We start from the raw sequence: 25,616 nt of genomic DNA on the forward strand, positions 1-25,616 counted from the left end.
TAAAAGTTCTATAGATCTTAGAACAAATTAAATGAATTCACAAAGATACAGGATAAAAAACAATGTGCAAAAAAACTCAGTTGTGTTTCTTTATACTAATAATCATAATCAATCTAAAAATAATGCCAACTGCAACAGCATCAAAAAGAGCAGAATACTTAGGAATAAATTTAACCAAAGAGGCAAAAAATTTGCATGCTGAGAACTACAAAACATTTGCTGAAATAGATTAAAGAAGACACCAAATGAAAAGACATCCTATGTTCATGGATTGGAAGGATTCATATTGTTAAGATATCAGTACTACCCAAAGCCATCTCCAGATTCAGTGCAATCCCTACCAAAACTCCAATGATGTTTCTTGCAGAAAACCCATGCCAAAACTCATATGGAATCTCAAGGGACCCTAAATAGCCAAAATAATCTCAAAAAAGAAACACAAAGTTGAAGGTCAAACACTTTCCGATTTCAAAACTAACTAAAAAACTATGGTGATTAAACAGTATGGTATGGTCTAAATACAGATGCTGATCAATGGAATAGAATAGAGAGCCCAGAAATAAATCTTCACATATATGGTCAAATTATTTTCTTTCCCCTTTTTTTTTTAAGGGAGAGAGAGGAGGGGGAGCGGCAGAGGGAGAGAGAAAACCTTAAGCAGGCTCCACACCCAGCATGGAACCTGACACAGGGCTTGATCTCATGACCGTAGGGCTTGATCTCGCGACCGTGAGATCATGACTTGAGCCAAAATTGTATGGTCAAATGATTTTTAACAAGGGTGCCAAGACCACTCAATGGGGGAAAGGATAATCTTCCTAACATGGGGTTCTGGGAAAACCGACTACCTGCATCCAAAAGAATGAAGTTGAACCATTACCATACACCACATACAAAAATTAACTCAAAATGAACAAAGACCTAAAAGTAAGAGCTAAAACTACAAAATTCTTAAAAGAAAACATACGGGCAAAACTTCATGACATTAGATTTGGCAATTGACTTCTTAAATATGATACCAAAAGTGCAGGCAACAAGAGAAAAAAAATTTCTAAATTAAAGTCTTCTGTGTATCAAAGGACACTACCAACCGAGTGAAAATGGAGAAAAATACTTGCAAATTGTATTTCTGATATGGGGTTAATATCATAAGAACATATAAAAACCTGCAATTCAACAAGAAAAACGTAGGCAAAGGAGTTGAATAAACGCTTCTCCAAGGAAGACATACAAATAGCCAACGAGCACATAAGATGTTCAAACATTACTCATCATCAGGGAAATGCAAATCAAAACACAGCAAGATACCACCTCACACCTATTAGAATGGCTATTATCAAAAACCCAGAAAACAACAAGTGTTGGCAAGGATGTGGAGAAATGGGAACACTTTTGCGCTGTTGGTGGAAATGTCAAATAGAACAGCCGCTATGGAAAACAGTATGGCAATTCCTTGAAAAATTAAACATAGAACTAGCATACAACCCAACAATTCCACTTCTGGGTATATGTCCCAAAGAACTGAAAGCAGGGTCTCAAAGAGATATCTGTACACCCATGTTCATAGCAGCATTATTCACAAGAGCCAAAAGGTGGAAGCAACTCAAGCATCCATCGACAGAAGACCAGATAAACACAATGCGGTACATCCATACAATGGAATATTATTCAGCCTTAAAAAAGGAAGGACATTCATTCTGACACATGCGTGCACCATGAAGATATGCTCAGTGAAATAAGCCAGTCACCAAAGAACTAATACTGTACAATTCTACTTATATGAGGTCCTTAGATTAATTGAATTCATTGAGACAAGAAGTAGGATGGTGGTTGCCTGAAGCTGGGGGGAGAGGATATGGGGGTTTATAGCTTAATAGGTATGGAGCTTTGGTTTTACAAGATGAAACCAATGGTCACACAACACTGTGAATGTGCTTGATGCCATTGAAATGTACATTTTACAAAAAGTTAAAATGATAAATGTTATGTATATTTTACCACAATTTAAATTTTTTTTAAATCTCAGAAGAAAACCAAGGACCTGAATCCCAGACAACTAGAATTGTGAGCTGGTAGAACCGTAGGTTCCTGGGACCTTAGAATCCTAGAAATGCTGTCTTTAGAATCTCAGAACCCTGGAGGCCAATCATCCTAATTGTGGAGGCAAACAATTTTAGAACTTCACAGATCATCATGGTTTCGAGGTGGAAAGGGAGTAAGTGGCCATCTAGAGCCTCAGCCCCCTCACCACCATCACCCCCCTGACCCCGCATCAAAAAGTCCCAGATGAGAAGCTTCAGGACAGGAAGTCCACACCTGCTTCTACCTTCCCAGAAAACTCCCAGCATGGATTTCTCTTAGGGTTTGACAGCCCTGGACGAAAGGCAGGGTTACAGGGTCAGACACCTAGCCCTTGTGCTACTGAATATTTTTCCAAAAGGTTTCACAGGTGCCTTCTGGCTACAAACAACTCTTTTAAAGAGGAGAAAATACAGCCCAAAGCGATGTTCTTTGCAGTAGCCACCGAAATAAGTGACACTTATTAAATAAGTGACTCTTATTCCAGTCGAAATAAGTACTCAAAAATGATTAAGACTGTGGATTCTTATTTTTTAAATACTTCTTTGTAAAACCCACCACTTTAAAGCTAAAAAGACATTTTGGATGTTAAGATATGCTAAAGTAAAATCATCTTGCCCCTCTATTTACCCATTCCTTTAGTCCACAACCCTTTTAAGGCCCTAATAAGTGCTGGGAACTGGGCACAGAGTGGTCCCCACACAGCCCCTTCTCCTGCCCTCTAGTGTGGGAAAGACACAGGCAAGCAGTTTGGGATCTGTAGTGGGGTGATACCAAGTCCTACGGAACCATACAGCACTAAGCTTTCCTTTCCCTGACTGGGAGTAAGGGAGGGGCTCTGAAATGGTGGATGAGAGACATAATCATAGAAATAGGTATCAGGGATAATAGCAGCTCCCCAGGCAGACGAGGTAGGGAAGGGCATCGTAGGAGGAGCACCTCACACAAGCAAAGGCCTGAAGGTGGGAAAATCCACCTGCTAGGTATCTGGCAATTGCTTAGAAGCCCAGGGCCGGTGAAGGGGGGGTGGAAGCAGGCCTGGGAGGGACAGTTGGGATCACACCCACAGGGGACCCAGCTATCAGGCAAAGGTCTGGACTTCATCCAGGACACAGCAGGGAACCAATGAAGAGTGCTAAGGGGGAGGGGACACAGTTGGATCAATGAACGAAAAATTCTTTAGAACTCCAATATGACAAATGGTAGTCTGGAAAGTGACTATTATGAGAGGTTGGGACATTACCCAAGAAAGTCCCGGTTTGTCAGCTCAATGCTTCCCCTTCAGTGTCGTGGCTGTCAAACCAGCCCAGAATTAGCTCCGAACGGCCTTCACTGAGTCTCAGATCTTCATTTGCATCGTGCACACGCGGAAAGGTGTGAAATTCGTCTTCTTCTTAAGAGAATTCAAAAAAACAAACCTATATGCTTAAAAAAATCTGCTTTCTTTTTAAAACAAATTTCAAAGAACTAAATCCTAACTTTTAAATAACTGTAAAAAAAAAAGGAAAGCATCTTTGGATATTAATAATAATAATTAAAGCTGCCATCAGCTTTAGCATCTACTTTGTGGTGGGCACTTCAGATGCATTCATAAAACATCCACAACAGAAACAGTAGCTGAATTTATTATATTTTTATCCCTTGCCAGGTCCCATACTGAGTCCAGATCACCCTTTGCCTCACTGAGCTCTGTCAATATTAGACCCCTTTTATAGATGAGAAAACTGAGGCCAGTCTCTCCAGACCCACGTGCTTAGTTAAGCAGGATCCCAACTCCCATATCTTATGCAATCCTCACAACAGCTCCCCAAAGAAAGTATATTACCCCACTTGGTACCTCACTTGTAGATGAATACACTGAGGCACAAGAGTAATGATTATCTCGAGGCTGCCCAGCAGCCTTGGCATGTGGCCAGGAAGGGCTGGGGAGGGAGTCCACCCGCTGCTCCAAAGGCAGCATCCTTCCCAGTGGCTCCTCTCTCATGTAAGGAATTTGATTTAATTTATAAATAATAAATAAGAGTGCCTAAGGGCGGGGGGGGGGGGGCTGGTGCTGTCCGTGGTGCTGAAGTGCAAACATGCATGAGACCAACAAGATCCCTACCTTGGAAAAGTAGAACTTTGTGGGATATTGGCAATAAAGGAATAAACAATTACATACCAGGTCAGGTGGGGATAATGGATATGGAACAAATAAAGCTGGGTGAGCTGGACAGGAAGCATCAGGGCAGGGGAGCTGACCAATCCAGGGAAGGTCTCTCTGAAAAGGTGACATCTGAAAGCCAGGACCTGGGTGACCTCCAAGAAACCACATCCCTGCACTGGACCTTAGTCTCCTCATCTGTAAATTGGGGACAACATTACAAAGAGCCCAGGCTGCCTGTTGCAAGGGAGAAGCACCTTTAAACTGTAAAGTGCCTTTAAACTGTAAAGCGCCAACCAGAGGAAGTCATTATTGTTGTTAAGCTCCTGAGACTTGGAAACTTTGTAGCAAAACGTGTTTTTCGGATATGAAAGGATATGAAACGTAGGGTGTTGGACAAATTCTCCCATCCTCTCAGCAACTTACATATGACTTTGTTTGGTTGGCCCTGATACCATAAAGTGTTGCTCCTGGTCATGAATATCAAAACAGTCTTGAAAAGGAGGGATTTGCTAATCGAAGAAGCTAGGATTTTCTGATACACAGGGGAAGTTCCCTGTGTATCCCACTTTAAATGTATTCCCACATTTAAAAAAAATCACCTTAGGTATTAAAAAATAATAAAAATTTAAGAAAGAGCATAGACCTTGGGTTAGAATCCTGATTCCACTTTTATTTACTGTACAATATTGGGCAAGCTCTTCACCAGCCTGAGCTCAGTTTCTTCATCTGCAGAGACATTAACAGCAGACAGCTCAAGGGGTTGTTTAGCTGTGTCGTTCTGTACAAGAGCAATTAACCCCCTGTAGCTCTTTAATTTCAAATTAATTAAATTAATTACAATGAAATAAAACACAAAATTCAGCTTCTCGGTCACATTAGCCACATTTTTAAGTGCTCGATACCCTCATGAGGCAGGTGGCTACTGGACTGGACAGCACTGGTCTAGGGCTACTGCTCACCACCTGGAAGCTTGTAAGAAATGTAAAATCTCCAGCCCATCCCAGACCTGCCGAATTGGGATCTGGACTTGAACAAGATTCCCCCTCCAGGGGCTTCTCATGCACCTGAAGACTGAGAAGGACTGGCTGTGAGGATGATGCGAGAGACCAGGTAGGGAGACACCCCACAAGCAGAGGCAGCTGAGTAAAAACAGCAGCAGTGGGACAGGGCAGTTTCCATACCCTCTCTAAGTGGTGATCCCAATCTCCAAACCAAACCAGACACAGAGCTTCCGATAAAGTCTGTGCTGAGTCCAGGTGCAGGAGGCAGGCGGGGGAAGGTGTGGACAGGGAAATGGTGGGATCTTCCAGACATTTCAGAAGTTTGTGTGCACACGGGGATAGAATATTTCATTTCTGTGCTAGCCAGGATGTTCTGGCTGTTGACTATTCCTGTTTTGGAATGAGGTCCAGCATGGAAATGACATTTAAAAAAAACCCACAGGCTTATTTCATATCCGAATACATTTCTCCACGTTGGTAGAAAAAAAGAAGCAGCAGCACACCAGCAAGAAAATCTTGCTTTCCTAACTCTTGAATGATCAAGCCGGTATTTCTCTACCAACCAACCATTTCCTCCAATGATTCCACAGCCTTGAATAAGCACTAACGAGTGAAGATGCTCTGCAGCGGGGAGAGGGTCATGGAGGGAAACCCAGCAAAGGCTCCGGAGCCCATGTGATTATTAACACGACATCCCTCCTCCACATGACCACCAGCCTGGGAGACCCATTGTACAGATGGGGACCTGAGACCCAGGGCAGGTAAGGCACCTGCCCCTGGTCTCACACCTGGGAGGCAGGTGAGTTGTGAGTTAAACCCAGATGGGTCACAGGCTACCATTTCACCTTGTCTCCGTCCTGCCATGGTGTTTTCTTATGTATATGTCTCCCTAGTAGAAGTCTTGTTTGTTTTGCTACCCACTACATCCTCAGTACCTAGCACAGGATCTAGGACAAGACAGGTGCTCAATAAACGTTTGCTGAGTGAGTGAATGATTGCAAACCAATGGCAAGTCAAAGCTCCAGCCTCAGACCCTTGGTTAGCCTGCCCCTTCCCTTGCCTAAACCCACACTTCCCTTGACCAAACATTGCCCAAATGCCAAGGTCTCCCTCAAGTTCCGCTTCCTACCTGAAGCCACCTGACCTTCCCTACCTGGTTCCTATCCCCCATCCAGTCTCTGCTTTCCCCATTCTCTCCCTCAAGCCCTCCATGGCAATCCAGCCATGTGCCTCCCCGGGGGTCTTCAAAGGTGTCCACCAGCACCGCTGACTCAGAGCTGCTGCCTCTGCCCAGAACGCCCTCCCTAACTGGCTCCCCCCATTCAGGTCTTTGCTCAAATGTCACCTCATCAGAAGGTCCTGCCCTGACCCCTTATCCTGATTCCCCAACACACTAGAGCTCTCTTTAACCATGACCGGTCTTCTGTTTGTTCACTACTGCATCCCCAGCGCCCAGAATCATGCCCAGCACCATAACAAGTGCTCAGCAAGCATACGTTGAATAAACAAGTAAAAACTGGAAACAATTATTATTAATAATCATGATGATGCCTACTCCAGGGCAGGCTTAAAAACAAATTAGAAGTGAGACACCAGACACCAAAGATATGTAAGATGGCAGTGGGTGCGTTCCAGGGACCTTCAGGGAAGAACGGAGGTGTTGATTAATTTTAGACTGAGTTAAGTCAGATGCATATTAAAAATTTATGAGTAACCACTAAGCAAATTGAAAAAGAATGTAAAATTTCCAAACCAGTAGAGGGAAAAAAAGAAACTTCAATCAATCCGAAGGGGGTGGGGCACAAAATGAATGCCAGACATGGACACAATTAATATACTGAAAAACGTCAAACAAAGATTCACTGTTATTGTCTAAATACAAAAATCTTTACCAAGATCCTCCTGCACAGAAATGACAGGGACACAAGTCTGGTTTTCAAGACACTCACAGCTGAATGAGAGAGACATCCAACATGACACAGGGGATGGATCAATCAGAGGGCCTTGCACATTTCCTCTTCCCAGTGATCAAAGCCATTTACCAAATGCATCTCCCTTTTTACTTTGGCCCCCAGGAAGCTCAGGCTCTGATTTCCAGCTCAGAGGGTCCATGTAGCCCTGGGCCTGCCTTCTGAACTACTCTAATTTTTTTCTTTTTTTTAATCTTAGCTTTTAATTTATCCTTGATATTCTACCATTTTACCATTCTTACTGTTTTTAAAAAGCATCTCAAGTCTTTTGGCAGAAAATGGGATATAGATAAGCAAGGAAAAAATCCCCCAAAATAACAAAATAAAACAAAGGAAGAACTTTCAGGGAGCCTAAGCCTTCCAGAGATGTGCATCTGTACCTTGTTTAAATATAAATTTTTTGTTGTTGCTCTTAAGGCAGAAATTTTTAGGATGATGATCTTGCAAAACATGTTTGAAATACACACGCATGCGCGTGCATGTGTGCGTGCGCACGCGCACACACACACACACACACACACAGTGTGAATGAGACACCAGTAGGTCTCATTCATTTCCAAAGCCATTCTGTTTTGTAAATAAATAATTAGCACTTAAGGGGCGCCTGGGTGGCTCAGTTGGTTGAGCGTCTGACTCTTAATTTTGGCTCAGGTCATAATCTCAGGGTCGTGAGATCCAGACCAGTGCAGAGTCTGCTCGAGATTTTCTCTCTCCCTCTCCCTCACCCTGCCCCTCCCTCTCTCTAAAATAAATAAATAAATAAAATCTTTAAAAAAAAGATAATTAGCACTTAAACACACCTTTCAAGGGCTTATACATTAATATGAATCTGTTGTAATTACAGCTAGTCAAAATCATTAGACCACAACTTAGAATTCTAGACTTTTTTTTCGTCTTTATTAGAAGGTAATTTTCTCTCTTTAGCCCCTAAAACATACTTTGGCTTTGTGAATAATTTTTTTATGAATATAGAAATTTAATTTTTTAAATGAACACCAAATCTCTGCTCTACCGTTCACCAATTTTTCATCTGAGCATCAATCTTACACCTAGGCAAGCACCTGCTTATCAGCCACGTTGGCCGCTGTGCCACCTGCAACCAAAATCCTCAGACACTGACCAGCTCCTGAGCAAAAAGTTGCCAGAAATGACATGGGGACAGAAGTCCAAGAAAATTTTTGTATTAAATATTCAGTCTTGAGTCTTTGCAAGAATCACATGTTTCTGGAAAGGTCTGAATCAGGCCATGGTGTCCAACTAATGAGCAAATGAATGAGGACCCACTTTAGGTCGACTGGACATACTCAATGAGGACCATTGTAAGATCTTAAAAAAAATGAAAAACAAAAAAAGCAACAAGAGTTGGCTGAACATTTTGATTGACGTGACCGCATTATAAAAATTTCTCTTTTCTTTTCTTCCTTTGCTTAACCAACACTTGTTGGGTGTCTGCCTCATGCCAGGCAGGGATCCCCTCACCCTCTGCCCATACCTCCCTCCCATCAGCAAATCCTGCTGCTGTCACCCCCAAACTGTAGCCAAAGCCTGCACTGCGCTCTGCCCCCAAGGCTGCCCCCAGGTCCCGTCCCAGCTCCCCTGGCCTCTCGCCAACACCTGTGTAGCCTCTCCTGGTACCCGGTGTCCTCCCTACCTGCCACAGCCCGGCTCCACCCAGCAGCCAAAGGAGTCTTTCAAAACACTGGGTCGGACCATGTCCCTCCCCTGCCTCAGCCCCAGTGGCCTCCTTGACACTTAGAATAAAATCCACGTCCTCGCCCCGGCTGCAGGCTGCCTGCCGGTCAGCAGGCCGGGGCCTCCTCCCTGGGCCTCCTCCCTGGGCCTCCATGGCCACTGGGCCCAGCCTTGTGGGCCTCCAGCTACGAAGGGGGCTTCTGGGGCCACCTTATGTCAGATGAACCCCTGCCCCAGGCCCCCTGGGCAGGGACCGTACCTGTGGTGGTCATCCCTGAACCTCCAAGATCAAGCCAGCGAACGTAGGGGGCTCCTAAGACATGTATGGACTGGGGTGAGCATGGACCCCTCCCCTGTCCTCCCATGGTCACAGCCCAGCAGGAGAGGCAGACCCTCACCCACCCACCCAGGGCCGAGAGGCCACGAGGAATGCGGACCTGGGGCACCAGGCGGGTCTTACATAACACACGGTCCACATGACACACTTTCTGGAGTTTGGACACTCAGTGGGGTGAAAGCGAGGTCCCCCGGCGGGTAAGGGGCAGAGCCAGAAGTGGGCCCCAGGAACCCTGACTTCAGTGCTCTGTCCCCTGCTCCGGCGAAGAGGCTGCGGGTCCTGACCACGGATCAGTGTGAGGCCGGTCCCTGCAGAGCCTGAGTGGCTTACAGCCCTGGGGAAGTCAGCCATGGCCAGGAGAACTCCCGCCCCCACTCTGCCCTGCCCCCGTGATGCCGGACAGGGGAAGGCTCTGTCGCCTGGAGAGCACACTGGCAACAGCTGGGGGGACCCCGGCAAGTGTCCCGTTCCCCGCTAGTGGGGCCAGCCAGGCACTGTCTCTGCAGCCTGGTACCGAAAATGGGGGATGCCCCGCACACCACGCCACGGCAGCGGTCAGGAGGCACGCCGCGTGGCAAGTACGGAGCGTGAAGTAGTGTAAGCGGGGGTGAGGTCCCGGCCCAAGCGTGGCAAGCCGATGATGCACACACAGGTCAAAAGTGCTGGGTGAGGTGAGGCGGGAAGGATGGGCGTCGGAAAGTTACAGCTAAAGGGACAAGACCAGAGGGGGGCCTCGCACACGCTGCTGGGGACAGAGCTGAGGGTGACAGACAGGGGAGGGTGGCCCCCGACAGGAAGGGTGGACCGAGAGTGGAGGACACCCAGAACTGGGGCTGCCCCTGGAGGAGGAGAGGTGGCTGAGGGGGTGGTCACCTCTGGCTGCCGTGGAACAGTCATTCCCCCAAAATTCTAACAACCCCCCGTGCCTCCAGTTCCTGCCTGGGGAGGGCCAGCGCCCTGCTCCTTCCCGGGTCCCCTCACTCCCCCCGGAGCCCACTCCACGGGCTGCTGGACTGCATCACAGGGAGGCCCAGGGCTGTGGGCAGCCCGTTTCTGCAGCCCTCAGGCCTTCAGCACTGTGGCAGATGAAGCAAGAACCAGACTCCACCTCGGAGTGATTTCTCCATTTCCCTTCCTCTCCCTTCCTCCCTCACAGATTTTAATTAAGGGTTTACTTGCAAAAGACCCAGCTCTATTTAACTAAATCCTTGGACCCCTTTTATATTGTCTTACGTATTGTTTCATGCTAGGGCCCCAGTAAAAAGTTAATTATAACTTCCAAATACTCCATTACCAGGCCCTCATCTTCCTGCCCTGCCTGATTCCACTAAGGGTAGCATGCCACTTAATTAACGGGTGTGTCGTGTGCTTCACAGACCTTGCCACGCGTTACTCAACAAACACCCTCCCGCCGAGCACCCTCCGGGCCAGACAGGGCCCTGTGGTCAGCGCGGGGCACCCTCTCCACCCTCCAGGGGCCCACAGGATCCTCCCGGAGGAAGGCGAGCCCGGCCAGGTGCCCACGGCGGCTCAGCAGGTGACAGAAGCAGGTGGAGGAGACAAGCAGCAGGGTCAGAATAACAGTAAGTGACAGCTGATACCAGCCTCTGAGGGAAGGGAGAGGGCACAGAGGCTGTGGATGGAGGCCGGGGGGGTCACGCTGCATAGCCCAATGGGAATGGGTCACAGGTTTGGGACAGAATGAGCCTGAAATCCCGGTGGTCAGCCAGGAGGAGGTATCTTCTGGGAAGAGTGAACAATACATCAGCTGGATCTCAAAGAGAAAGCTGACTGGGGAGAGAGGGGGAGGTGTCTGCAGGTCTGGGCTGGAGCCAGCACCGGGGACCCGCGTGATTATCACCTGGAAAGGCCCAGGGTCGGCCCCCCTGGAGGAGTCGCCTTCAGTGGCAGGAACAAAACAAGGAACAAAGGGGGTTGGACACGGAGCAGTGCCAAGAGGACAGGGGTGTGGGCACCGCAGAAGGAGAACCCAGGTTAGACGGGGCGGCGTCCAGCTCCGCAGAGAAGCGAGGAGAGAAGAGATGAAGACGAGCCGCCAGTGGCCTCCGGGCGGTCACTCCCGGGGCCCGTGCAGGGGTCTGAGGCCGCGGGAGCTGGGGGGTGGGAGCGGGGTACAGAGGCTGCAGTATTCTCCTGGTGGGAGCTGAGGAGGCCAGCCCGGCACCTGCTGGTCCCAGGGAACGAGCCCGGTGGTGCTTTGCGCATCAGCTCAGACACTCAGTTCTTGACGGCATGGCCGGCACTCAGAGCCAACAGCCTGGTGTTCTTGCCTGGGGTCAGATGTGCGTGGTGCCGAGGCCTCGGGTCAGCCGGCATCCTGGGAGGTGGGAGCACTGGGGCTCAGCCTCTCCTCCTGCCCTCAGCAGCCCTGGCCTCCGAGCGGGTCCCCATACGCCCACCTGACATACCTGGCCCACTTTGCTTGGGTCCAGATCCCTGCTGGCCTCACCTCCTGGCCTCATCGTGGAGACTCCAACTCAGCCTCCGACCCTGGGTCTTCTCACACTCACCCCAAATTCCATGTTGCAACAGCCTACGCCCCTCAGAGCCCCCTCTTATTGCTATTCCCCCCCAACGGCAGCTGGCTGTGCACGGCCTGCTGGAGACACAGTGACGGGCTCACCGTGCACCAGTGCCCCACTCACGCCAGGCCAGCCCGCACCCACAGCCTCTGTCCAGGGCCTCCTGGGGCCGAGCGTTGGCTGCTGCTGGGGATGAGGCTCAGCCCTGCCCTTCAGGGGCTGCCGGTCTAGGTGGGGGACAGGGGTATGAAGGCACAGATAATTCCCTGCCACGAAGTGAGGGCCGCCACCAGGGCCTGAATGGGGAGCTGTGAGTACACAGATACACAGAGGGAAGAGAGACCAATGCTGCCCAATGGGGTGGGGCAGCCTTCACAGGCAGCGACCCCGGAGGGTGGGCAGGACTCCATAGGATGGAGGAGGAATGTTCTCCACTGGGGGGAGAGCATGAGCCAAGACCCAGAGCTGAGAACAAGGCCTGCAGTTAGCCAGTGTGGCTCGGGTGACACTGAGGTCTTTAGGGGTGGAGGAGCAAGGCGCTCCTAGCACATTCTCTTCCATTTTCAGCAAGTTTTGCTGTCCCTTTCTCTCCTTAGAGCTGAAAAGCCTGTCCTTAGCAATTGTTTAGCTGTTCCCTGGAACATTTACAAATCAAGCTGGCATTTCTATTTCACGAATATATTTGGGATATTAATGGCCAAGATATTAATGGTCTTCTCAGGAGAACCCTGTCACCCCCCCCCAATCCCACCCCCTCCAACGAACTCAGACCCAGAAAGAACCCTGTAAATGGGCAGAACATGGTCACCACTCACGGCCAAGGCCAGAGCAATGCACCTGCCAGCAAATTAGAGTCAGCTTGAAATTAGCCACATACCCCCAGTTAGGTGCCTAATCTTGACTTATAAAGAAGGCCTTTATTAACTTCTTAAATCTCCTCTTGTCTGTCTGGAGGTGGCCCCTGGAATATGATTTTAAATGCTTTCCATGACATCAATGAACAGGGAAGAAGCCGGCTGTGAATTTCAAATCTGTAAGCTTCTTATCCGAGAAGAGCCTGGGCCAGTGGGGCTGTGAGGCAGGTGGGGCCCTGCTAGCCTAGGGAAGGGCTCCAGGTGACCTCCTGAGTGGCTGGATGACACTAGGACTGGCCTGAGGCCAGTGCTGCCCTCACCCCCACCCTGTACCAGATACCAGAGAGGCCAAGGTTTCTTTAAACGCAATAAGATTTTGGGGCACCTGGGTGGCTCAGTTGGTGAAGCATCTGCCTTTGGCTCAGGTCATGATCCTGGGGTCCTGGGATCGGGCCCCGCAACGGGCTCCTTGCTCAGTGAGGAGCCTGCTTCTCCCTCTGCCCGCCGCTCCCCCTGTTCATGCTCTCTCTCTCAAATAAATATTTTAAAAAACTAAGATTTTACTGTTCCCTTGATATGATGCCACCAGAATAACACATGCTCCCTACAGAAAATCGAGGTGGAAGAGAGAGAAAACCATAAAGAAGAAAATCCCCCATGATCCTCCCACTCAGACATCGGTTCTGGCACATTCCAGAGATTTTGCCCTCACTGGTCTCCTTGCTTCCAATCTAACTCTGCAATCCAGGCCTTCGAACACCTTTTTAAAGGTCACTCCCCTAATGAACCTCCCCCAAATCCCCATTGCACTTAGAATCAACCCCAAACTCTGGTCCCTGGCCCGCAGGCCTACGTGAACACGAGCCCGCCTCCCTGGATGCACCATGTCCCCATCATCAGAATGCGAGCGTGCCCTGTTCCTCCCGCCCCACTGTCACCCCAGTGCCTGAGACACACGTGGCACGTGGTGGGTTCTCAATGAGATAGACTGAACGGGTGAATGAGTACTTCCTTCTGGTCTTTTCTCCGGGTGTGTGTGTGTGTGTGTGTGTGTGTGTGTGTGTGAACTGCTGACGTAGCTAAGATCATACATCAACATTTCTCAGAAACTCCACACACTTCTGCACACAAACTATTCTACCCCTTCTCCCTGCTGCTCAGCCTCATGACCTCATGATCAGATGTCCCCTCCTGCGGGACCCACCCATGACCCCTCCCTCTACCCCAAGGGGAGGCCTGATCTGGCAAATGCCAGCTCGTGGGGGCAATAGTACGAGGTACACAGCACTTCACAGTTTATAAAACTCAGTCAATTCCTCCATCCTAATGGAGCCTGGAAACAACCCACCTGTAAAGAGGGAGGCAGGGCAAAGGGGAGTCTGACCACCTGCCTCGAAAATGAGGCCACTGAAGCTCAGAGAGGTCACGTGGCCTCTGTAATTAGTGGGACAGGAAGCAGACCCAGGACATCCGGCCCCAACTGGCAAAGTCCAGTTACACTGAATCAGAGAGACTTCACCGAAAGGAGATACAGGTCAGCATGAGCTCGGCTCTGGAGTCCAGCTGCCTGCCTTGGAATCCTAGCTCCGCCCCTTACTATTTGTGTGGCCTTGGGTGAGTCACTTCACTTCTCTGGGCCTTGGTTTTCTCCTCTGCAAAATGGGGATGACAACAGCTCCCGCCTCATTCTGTTGTCAGGAGGATTAATGATTTGATCACACACACAACGGGCATAGAAGAGTGTCTGGCATGTACTATCGCTCACTAAACACTAGCTGTCTAAAGATGCACATGTGTCCAGATGGGTGCACCTACATGGACCTAATGAGCACACCGCCCACCTCTCAGCCATGACCACCACATCCCCGGGGACCTGAACTGCCAGCCCGCGGAGGATGAGTCTTACTTTCGTACAACAAGCAGTTTCCCAAAAAGCCAGCTGCAGATGGACTTCTAGAAGCTGCTCCGATTTAAACGTTCACTCACGAGCGAATTCCTTGCCACTCAGTCAAGTACAAGAGGGACTCCTCATTCTTGGGTCTAAAGCCCCCCAACCCCAGCCCACCCTACTTGAATGACGTCTACAAACACTTTGAGGCAGCCAAGGGGAGAGGCTTGGGGGAGAGGAACCTTTTCTAAAAGGGAGACCCCTTTGTAAGCTCACACTCCCCACCCCCAGCAATAACCCAGGCAAATAAATCGATGCAGCTCCAAGTGCAAATTATGAAGACCCCCAAATTCCCATGGTTGTTCTGACTTCTGTGAAGAGGCAGGTAGAACGATGTCTCTAAAATGCCCAGCTCACCGTGCTGGCCCCCTGTGCCCCCAGTGATGCTGAGGCTCAGAGTCGTGGTCAGCACAGCCCTCTCTTCCAGGACCCTCAATGTCCCAAAGCCGCTTACGCCGGCCACGGCAAACAGTGGCTCCTCTCAAGTGTCCACCAGCACGCACGGCCTCCGCTGTCCCCTCGGCCTGAAACAGCCCCCTTTCCCTGCACCAACAGCACGTGGCCCACCTGTTTGGTTCACTCATCCACTCCACAGGGATGGGACCTCGTCGTGGGCCGGGGGCTCGTCGGAAACAGTCCCCATCCTGGAGAACCTTGGGCTGACATCCTCTACTTCATAATTAGGACAAAAACAGCACCTGTCCCTAAATTCACCTAGTTCCCAAAAGTCATGTATGCCGGTACACACAGCCTGCCCCCGGCATCGCCATTCCCAGAGTCATTCATTCATTCATTCATTCACGCAAGTGAACATAAACAATAAAGTGACATACTGTCTGGCCCACAGTGGGAGCCTGGCATCTGCCTCAGACATAGGCTCTTGGCTCAGCCAAGTGCAGCCTCACATCTTTGGAGACCCACAGCCAGGGGGACGAGAAGCCAGCGAGGACCCCCTCCTAGGGTGCGGCCAGGGCCAGGAGGCAGCACGGGGCTGGGCAGAAGCCTGCGGCCGACCCACCCTGCAGGAGCTCTCTCCCACCCCGGCCTTCACACGGTCCAGCCCAAGCAGGGCACTTGATCAGAATTTCCCATTCAAAAAATCAATATTTAAAGCTCCAAGACTGCCAAGCGGAGGGGAAGGCCTTGCTTGTAAATATTTGTCTCTACTGGTAGAGCTGGGCCCCTTGCTCACTGCAGCCTCCCGCGCCGCTCCTGGCCCTCTGCTCACAGAACTCCCAGCCAAGTGTGCAGCAGGAGGGCCCTGGGGGTGGGACCGGCTGGCAGCCAGGGAGCGGGGCTGGGCCCCAAGGTGGGCCGGCCCTGCACCCACACCTCCAAGACCGGAAGCTTGTAGCGAGGCCACCCAGGGGCCCTCCATCTGTCCCCCGGGCCACAGCAGAGACAACACCCTCGGAGGTTTCTCTGGATTCCAAGCAAGCGGCTTTTCCCAGGGGCGCTCCATATTCATGTTGTTTTTTGTTTGGGAAGAAAGCAAAAAGCTGAAGACAAATCCCTGGGGGTATGCTTATAAATCATCGCCCACCATTGCCCACAGCGCTCAGCTGCCCCTACCCAGAGCTGCCCCCGGGAGGGCCTGCGTGGGTCCCCTGTTGGCAGGTCCCCTCACTGGGGAAGCCATCACAAGGGCGGTGGGTGGTGCCTGCCCGGACATCACCATTCCCAGAGAGGCATTCATTCATTCATTCATTCACTCACCAATTATTTGTTCAACACCTACCTGTACCAGGCATGGGGGGCTGGACACGCCAGTGGACATAAATAGACCTGAGCAAAATCCCTTCGGGAGGGCATCTCCCAGGCCAAAAGAATTGCACAAACAAGTCACGGCTGAGACAGGGGCTGGGGTAGGAGATGAGGTGTGACAGAGAGTGGGAGGTCAGGGAGGGCTTCCCCGGGGAGCAGAGCAAGGCCACCTCCTGCCCAGCACCTACCAAGCCACTCGTTGAACTTCTTGACCTCGCTTGGGAGCCCCAGCTCTGTGAAGTCCCCGGCGTGGATCAGCACGTCGCCGTAGGGCATCTGGATGGGGTCTGTCCTCGAGTGGGTGTCAGACACACAGACGAAGCGGGTGTAGCCGGGCGGCTTTGGGGCATCATGAGGCACGGGGTCCACCCTGCAGGGAGAGAAGAAACTGCAGGTGACCCATGTCCAGCCCGTGGCCAAAGCCACAGCTCACAGCCCCGTCCGCTCGGACCACATCCACCCCAAACACAGACAGTGTGCCCAGCCTTCCCAGTGGGACATCAGGGGTCTGAGTCCTGACTCTCCTGCTCGCCAGCCGGGCAAAAATGTGTGTTCCCCTGGGCCTCAGTTTCCCTTCTATAACACGGGGCCCTCGGAGGGTCCAAGGAGGTAACGAGTGGGGAGCACCAGTGGGCACAGTGCGATTGTGGCAGCTAACCCACTGTTTGGCTACTGCTAACCCTCTCTCCCATCACCCCCCGTGGGGCCTCTTTAGCTGCTTTTTCCCTACTCGCTCCCCTCCCATGAGATTTTAACACCACAGACAGCTGTATACGTGTTCATGTATGTATGTTTGGCTTTATAATAAGAAGAATAAGCTTTTTTTCACCCCCTAAAAACCAGTTTCATCCCCTCAGGCACGCCATCAGCCCCATCAACAATGCAAGGGCTATAGTCTCTGGTCCTAGTGAGAGAGCTGTCCCCCTGCAGCGCCCCTCGGAGCACACACAGCACCCAGGGAGAGCCGCGTGGGAAAGCGGGGATTTCACAGGAGCACATGAAACCAAGGCAGTTTTTCTAAACTCTGAGATGGTCCCATCATTTTTATTTTTATTTTTATTTTTTTTAAAGATTTTATTTATTTATTTGAGAGAGAGAATGAGAGATAGAGAGCACGAGAGGGAAGAGGGTCAGAGGGAGAAGCAGACTCCCCGCTGAGCAGGGAGCCCGATGTGGGACTCGATCCCAGGACTCCAGGATCATGACCTGAGCCGAAGGCAGTCGCTTAACCAACTGAGCCGCCCAGTCGCCCTATTTTTTTTTTTTAAAATTTTATTTATTTATTTGACAGAGAGAGACACAGCAAGAGCGGGAACACAAGCAGGGAGAGTGGGAGAGGGTTCAGAAGCAGGCTTCCTGCCGAGCAGGGAACCCGATGCGGGGCTCGATCCCAGGACCTGGAATCATGACCTGAGCCAAAGGCAGACGCTTAACGACTGAGCCACCCAGGCGCCCCGGTCCCATCATTTTTAAAACAAGGGCTTTCCGGGGCGCCTGGGTGGCTCAGGCGGTTAAGCATCTGACTTCAGCTCGGGTTGCGATCTCAGGGTCCTGGGATCAAGCCTCAGTGGGGAGTCTGCTTGTCCCTCCCCCACTGCCCGCCCCCAGCTCGTGCTCTCCCTCTCTCTCTCTCTCAAATAAATAAATAAAATCTTTAAAAACAAAACAAACAAAACAAAAACAAGGGTCTCCCAGGGGTGTGTAGGAAAAGAGTCCTGGAATTAGAAGACCAAGATTCAAACCCCAGCTCTGCCCCTTATCACTAATGTATGACCTTCAACTTGGCCTTGCTTTGCTTGCCTGTAAAATGGAGCTACCTCACTAAGCAAAAATTATCAGAAAATTAAAAGAGCTGCCGGAATGTAACTTCTTGTTCCGGGAAGCCCACCATAGCCCTCTGGTTCCGCAGACGATGGCACTGAGAGAGTGGCCCCCGGCGTGCCAGGGAATAAAGGGAGACTGTGGGACACGAACCCAGCTCCGTGCTCCCAGTTCAGTGTTCTCCCTGCCACGTTCAGCCTCCTCAGCTGAATGATTTTGCCAGGCTCAAAACTCTTAAAAACAACGCAATGACATTTCAACAAGCAGCTATCTCCAAATGAGTATGCCGCTCGAGGAGTTGTGTTTAAATCTAATTATGCGGCAAACCAAAAGCAGTACCATATCAGTTACATAAATACTTTTAAAGACATCTTTCTAATTATCCTTTTTTTTTTTCAGACAATATACTTCGAAGAAATTTAATTAACACCTTACGAGAGACGTGGGTTCAGCATGCTAATGTGCAGGGAGCATTAGAACGCTCTATCCACCACAGTCGGAGGCGCCAAGCCAGCCTCTCTCCATGGCATCCCGGTGCCGGGACCGGAGGGAGCCTGCTTGGCCCTTGAGGGGGGTGGTCAAGCCGAGTTAGACCCCCAGCAGGTCCAAGCGAGGTGGTGTGACCAGGGAGAAGAGGAAGAGTCCCTGAGTCCGATGGCAACCAGCAAGAAGGCACTGGGGCTCTTCCTCTTCCCTCTGCATACAGGCACCCTTTCATTCATTCATTCATTCATTCAGCCCAGCACATTCTGCCCACCCGCTGTGGGCCAGCCCTGAGCTCAATGCTGGGGCCACAGGGATGAACCAGGCCTGATCCCAGGGCCAGAGACTCCAGACTGATGGCAGAGACAGACTTGGCCAGGCAGCTTTGATGGGGCAACAGAAAAGCTGGGGGCCAGGGAAGGCCCTACCCCAGCAAGGGGCTCCATAGAGGCTTCCAGGGGGAGGTAGGACCTGAGCTGGTCTGGGAGCTAAAATCTCCCCCCCCACCCCTCCGTTCTCTGAGTTCCTTCCCTCCCCTGCCTCCTTCCCCCGCCTCACACCCTGACAGACAGTCTGGCAGGTGGCAGGCCTGTGGATCACCTGCACATCCTGCTGCCCCAACACAGCTACTGGACCAAGGGAAGCCTATCACGACTGGGCTCTCGTCCTGGCACAGGAACATGAGTGAGCCAGTCAGATTCATTTTTCATTCATTCACTCATTCACCCCTACACACACTGAGGTCGTGGGCATGCCACAAGGTGACAGAGGACAAGTCAAAGAGACAAGAGAGATGAAGAAGGCAGAGACAGGGAGCGAGATGCCACCTCCAGAGCCACCTCTGGTCCCAACAAGCTCTCCTCCCCTGAGTTCCTTAGGAAGCAGCCTGAGCAGGCCTCAGCCCCGCCCGCCACCAGCCAGCCAAGGGCAGTGCGAATTCTGAGGGCTCCAGTGGGGCTGGCCTGCCGCTGGAGCCCGGGCTCTTTAATTAACTGTGTGCTTATTTCCCTCCACCCTGAGGCTACTGAGCTCAGTGAGGATGCAAACCTAATAATCCCCAGAGAAAAAAATAAAGACTCTTACTTCCCTGCACCATCCTTCGGCTATTTGGCTTGTATTTTGTATTGAAATAACAACAAACAGTAATGGGATGGGTGCTTGATGCTTCTCCCAGATCAAGAGCTGGTCATCTGCTAAGCGCATGACACTCACTCACTGTCCTTGCGCTCACGATGACCATGTGGGCAGGGTACTGTGGGTGTGCCCATTTTACAGACGAGGACAAGAACAAGGAGAGCCAAGACATGGGGCCCCTGGGTGGCTCAGTCGTTCGGCGTCTGCCTTCGGCTCGGGTCATGATCCCAGGGTCCTGGGATCGAGTCCCACATCGGGCTCCCTGCTCCGCGGGAAGCCTGCTTCTCCCTCTCCCACTCCCCCTGCTTGTGTTCCTGCTCTCGCTATCTCTCCCTCTGTCAAATAAATAAATAAAGTCTTAAAAAAAAAAAAAAAGAAGAAGAAGAAGAAAAAGAGTCAAGATATGGAGAAAGAGAAAGAAAGGGAGCATACCAGAAGGTGGGACAGCTTGACAGCATAATTTGACCCCTAGATCCAGCTATACCTGAAGCTGGGTCCAAACATGGACTTTCTCACTAACTAGGTGAGCCAATAAGCTCTTCTTTTATCCTTAAGACAATTCACATTGAGTTTCTGACACTTGTAATGCCAAACGCTGGCTAACACCTGAGTCACAGCAGCCCCGGGGAGTTACTGAGGTTGGAAACATTAGTCCCGTATCCAAGGCCTTGGCTAGCAAGTTAAAGAGTAGATTTGAACCTGGGTCTTCACAACAGGAATTTGTCAACACCTTCTGTGACAAGAGAAAACAAAGCAAAATGGTTATTTTCCAGTGACATTCTGCAGGGTCCAGAGACAAGGTGACAGTTGCAGCTTTCTCTCCAAGACCTGAAACCTGTCGCCACCTCTCCCCTGCCTAACAAGGGATATTCCCACAGGGATCACGGCGGCAGGAAGGGCGCAGAATAGAGAACATGGCCTCCGGCGCCCGGACTAGGCCTGCACCCCAACTGGGCCACCTCCTCGCTGTGCCCTGGACCCTCCCACCCTCCAGGCCAGCTCTGTAAGGTGGGGACATCCTGCTCACTCTGGGAGAAGGTGTGAAAACTCAAGGACCTTTGAGGCTCAAAGGCTGGATGTGAGTGCCCCCTGCAGCCACTTCCTGGGCCCTGGCGCTCTTCTTGGGGCTCCCCCTCCCATGAGCCACTGGCTCCCTGGAAGTGCAGAAACTCCACAGAGGCCGTCCCCTCCGTCATCTCTACTTCTGGGGAAATGGGGAACTCTGAAGGATGGGGGGCCGCTGGGGGGGCAGAGGACTCTTCCCTTCAGTGAGGTTCCAACCACATGTCTAGACAAGTGACTGCGCATCAGCCATGGTGCTCCCGAATGGGAGAGCCTTCCAATCCCTTCCCCTCATTCCACACTGGGGAAACGGAGACCCAGGCAGTGACTGGTTAGCTCAGTGTCACACAAATGCCCGGTGCTCTTCTCACGAGGCCCTCGTTCTGAGGTGACCCCCACCACGCTGCCCTCCTGAGCCTGCCCTTCCTTCCCACCTCTGCGCCTTTGCTTTTGCTGGTCCTTCAAGCCCAGGGGTTATGCCGCTGCCCCCACGAACCCCTCCTTGATCTCCCTCCACTCTTCTGGGGCCATCCTCCCTGCCTTATTCTCACTCCCTTTTCTTTCTTCTTTCTATCTCTCCGTTGTGCTAGGCTCCAGGGCCCAGCCCCAGGCTGGTGGCAGGGAGAGCCCCTAGAGCTGGGGCCGGCTTTGAGGGAAGGGGAGAACTGGTCTGGCGAGCCATCAGGGAGCCTTCCCGAGGAAGTGACGGCTGGGTGAGATCTGAAGAATCAGTCCGTGTTACCAGGGCAAAGCGAGGGGGAGGCAGAAGCGACAGCACTTACAGCACACGCAGGGACCTGAGGCAGGAGGAGGCACGGAATGTTCCAGGCCTGGCCTCTCCTCCTGCCTTGCCCCTCCATCCTCTCTGGGCTCAAGGCTGACCCCCACCGCCTCTGGGGGCCTCTCAGTGTGTGGACGGGCTGGGACCACAGGGTGCCCTCTGAAACCTCAGCGCATCGGAGAGGGGATGAACTCACTGACCGGGCACGGCTGGGAGGTCCAGGAGCCCGGCACACAGGGGCAGCTCCAGGCCGGGCTCAGCCATGCTCCAGCCACTTGGCTTCATTCTTTTTTTTAAAGATTTTATTTATTTATTTATTTGATGAGAGAGAGCTAGTGAGAGCAGGAACACAAGCAGGGGGAGTGGGAGAGGGAAATGGAGGCTTCCCGTGGAGCAGGGAGCCCAATGCGGGGCTCGATCCCAGGACCCTGGGATTATGACCTGAGCCGAAGGCAGACGCTTAACGACTGAGCCACCCAGGCGCCTCTCTGCTACATTCTTCAAGATGTGCTTGGAGGGTCTTTAAATGGGATGACTCGAGTCTCCACCAACAGGATTCTTTTTAAAGGTCAGCGAGAAGAGTCACTATGCCTGACACCAGCCCCCAAGGCACCTCTCAGGCAGACCGTCACGATATCCCTGCCCATCAAGACTTCTCACCGGTCATGGGGCCACACATCCACCCATCCCCCCCGGGGTAGAAGGGCTGGCACCTGGAGGGGCTCTCCCTAGGCCACCACAGGGTTTCTAGGCCCTCAGGGTGAGGGATCTTTGGTCTGGGGGCCCTGAACCCAGAGGTCCAGATCCAGAGATTCATTACTCAGGCAAAGGCAGCCTCATCACCCCCAGGGTCTCTGGGGCAACCACATAAATCACACGGCTCAATCGGGGGCCACGTTTGGGTTGTCACTGTTGTTATTGAATATAAATTGTGGATTTATTAAATACGGCCCCCTCGATCCCTCACCCCGGAGAACAAAGCCCAGGGCAGTGATAAATCACGCGTCGGGAAGCGGCATCCATCCTCCCTGTCTCTCCCGCGATGGAGACTCGCCATGGAAACCTGCACAGCCACCATCGGCAGCCCTCACACTTCCCTTGTGCTGGGGGCCTGCAGTCTGAAAGAAGGGGAGGTGGGAGGAAACAGCCCCCCAATCCCTGCCTGGCCCTGGCTTCCCCCGGCTTTATGCAAAGTTGCGTCTCAGAGCCGGAGCTGGCCCGAGCAGGCAATGAGGGAGCACTGGACGAGGAGCCCAGAACCAGGGCTCGGTGCATGCTCTTCCCGGGGCACTCACTGCCCAAACCCCTGAGCCCCACTGCCGATGGCAGCCTGGAACCCCTGCCCTGGGAGGTGGCCGCGTGGAGCAGGCCGGGTGCAATGGGCATGGGCGTGGGGCAGGCCTCCTCCCCTCTGACCTCCTGTTCCCCTAGCTCTGTTCCGGGGCTGGGGCCTGCTGGGTGTCTGCGGGGCCCTGTAAGCGACAGCTCTGCACGGTGCCACACGACATTATCTCCGGTGCCCGGGGACCCTTCTAAGTGGGGCAGGGGCACAGGCTACACGAACCCCACCTGCTCTGCCTGCACCAGGTGCTCTTGCCCGTCCCCGCTGGAGCAGGAGTCCAGCCCAACATCCGGGGACCCCAGGCATGGTCACTTCCAGCCCCAGAGGACTAACCCCATGGACAAAAGACAAAACCCGGCGTGGGGAAGGTCTCCCTCCCTGCAGCGGCCCTGCCAGGCCTCAAGGTCCCCACCACTAAGAAATCGAATGCTACGAACCTGGACCTTCCGTCTTGACCCAACCTGCCAATATGGCCCCCAAAATGGAAATAGGAGGCAGTTAGTTCCCCAAGTAGAAATGTGCCAAAAAATAAAGTAGGCAGCTACTGACAACACCAGGCCTCAGTGCCCACAGAAAGGAGCGTTTTCCCAAGCAAGCACCAAGGGGAGGGTGCATGCCCAGCGCTGGAGCGCACCCCAGGCCTGGTGCCTGCCTGCCTTCCAGAGCCCTTCTCCCCATGAGGAATCTGTCCGCACTCACACTTCCCAACAGAGGGCGGCTCCTGAGGGAGCCACATGGGAACCAGAGGCAGCGACCTGCCCACCCCCAACCTCCTGGCCTGGGAATGGAAACCCCCTGGCCTCCTTCTCCCAAGTGGTCCACGAGCCAGATTCTCCAGTCTCCTCAAAGGGACAGCCACCAGGCCCCCAGGTTAACACTGCTCCCTCGAGTTGGTGCTCACAGCCCTGGAAGAAGTCGGGTATAAAGAAGGAGGAGGGTCTTCTAGGAGCTGCCTGGGGCAGAGCCGGGAGTTTAGCCGCTTCCTCCCTGGGCTTCCCCTGCCTCTCCAGACCTCAGAAAAGCACCCAGGGAGGGGAAAGTTTCCTCCCAGTCCCAGGGGATCCCGAATCTGTGCCCTCGCCTTGGCCTTCCTGCTGGGACATCCCTGGAATTCTGCATCAGCCCTAGCGGGCAGGCGGCAGGACTCCCCAGTCCGTGAGGAAAGCATCTCTGCCTTCTTTATAGAAGCAAAAGGGGTCTGGACAAAAGAAAGAGGTAGAGGTCAGGGAAGACAGCCAGCCCAAAACTAGGGTCCCAACCTGCCTGGAGCCCGGAGCAAGGCCCCTCCCTCTCGGGCCCTCAGTCTCCCCGGCTGTACAATGAGGAACATGAATTAGACCAGGAGTCACCAACCCAAATCCCAAGAGGGGGCATCTGGAGCTCAGCCCCCCAGACATCGCCATGAGGCCTTGTGGGCCCGCAGCTGCCAGGACTTGCGGGTTCCTAAAGCAAAGCCAGAAGTCTGGATTTTTATGTGCCATCACCTCATTGTCAAATATTTGTGAAGCATCTCCTGGCCAACTGAAACAGGACTCGGAGCCAGACCGGCCTCCAGCCCGTCCCAGCCACGTCCCACACATCCCTCCCGACTCGGAGCCTCCAGAATCACACTGGCCAACAAGCACCCTCAGCCGTTGGGCCCAGAGGCCGGGAGGCACCCCGAGTCCGCAAGCCCACCCCAGGCAGCCGGTCCCACTCAGACCTGCCCACTTACATCTGCACATGCGGTGGCTGGAAGCGGCCCTGGTTGATGTTGTAGAAGGTGAAGGCCTGGGTGGGGTTGGAGCTGTATTCGTCCACTTCAATGATGAGCCGGCTGTGCTGGTGTCTCCGAGCGGCTATCACGTGCGACTGGGAGAACGCCATGCCCAGGCCGCAGGGCAGGAGGGCCAGGGCCTCTGCCTTCAGGACACCGGGATCCCACCTAGCGCGCCACATGGACCTCTGCTGGCCGCCCAGGCATCTCCCGCCGCCGCCGCCGCCGCCGCCACCGCCGCCGCCGCCGCCCGGCCCCGAGCCAGACCTGGGAACAGACTGAGGAGACGGAGCAGAACCGTACGACAGTTAATCTGTTTGGGATTTGCTTTATTTAATGTCAGATGAAGATTTAGAAAGACGAAGGGGGGAGAGAAAAAAAACACAGTCATACAGCTCAAAAACTCATTACAGATCTTTCCAACTCAGCAGTTTGATGAATATACTTTGGTAAAAAGAAAAGGAGAGGAAGGGGGGGGGGGTACCAAAAAAAAAAAAAAGAAAAGAAAAGAAAAGAAAAAAACCCACAACGCCGGGGATGGATGCATGCATGGTCCGACATGTTTAAATACTTAAGACATTTTTTTTTTTGGTGTTCTTCCACAAAATTCTCCAGAGCCCACAGGGTGACCGGGAGCTGGGGCAGGACAATGGCTGGTATTCTGGAAACAGGTAAGGTAAGTTTCACTTATCCGAATGGGCGAACAGGGAAGATTCCCCTGCCACCCAGCCCCCTCCCCACAGACTCCCAAACACACCCCCACACACACACCCCTGCAAGCCCCAGCAGGTGGAGAGCACGGGCGGTCGCAAATTCCTTCCTCAACATCAATGTCGCCTAAAGATATCTTTGAGCAGAGCCTAGAGAAGGGATTTTCCCAGACAGATTGCACTCCACCAACTC

General features: G+C 52.2%; 1 protein-coding gene across 2 annotated transcripts in view; it reads right to left on the bottom strand.

Moving 5' to 3' along the window:
- MPPED1 (metallophosphoesterase domain containing 1) overlaps positions 1-25,616 on the bottom strand; it is a 73,532-nt gene that overhangs the window by 36,054 nt on the left and 11,862 nt on the right. For both annotated transcript variants that reach the window (XM_073882827.1, XM_073882828.1), the window contains exons 2-3: positions 24,672-24,991; positions 16,519-16,704 (exon numbers count right to left, since the gene is read on the bottom strand). In XM_073882827.1, the coding sequence (XP_073738928.1) occupies positions 16,519-16,704; positions 24,672-24,895 (410 nt within the window). In that variant the 5' untranslated portion in view covers positions 24,896-24,991. The remainder of the gene's footprint in view (positions 1-16,518; positions 16,705-24,671; positions 24,992-25,616) is intronic.

This window comes from Callorhinus ursinus, unplaced genomic scaffold (assembly GCF_003265705.2).
Source record: "Callorhinus ursinus isolate GAN/ISIS: 27379988/994484 unplaced genomic scaffold, GSC_fseal_2.0 scaffold48, whole genome shotgun sequence".
Lineage (NCBI taxonomy): Eukaryota > Metazoa > Chordata > Mammalia > Carnivora > Otariidae > Callorhinus > Callorhinus ursinus.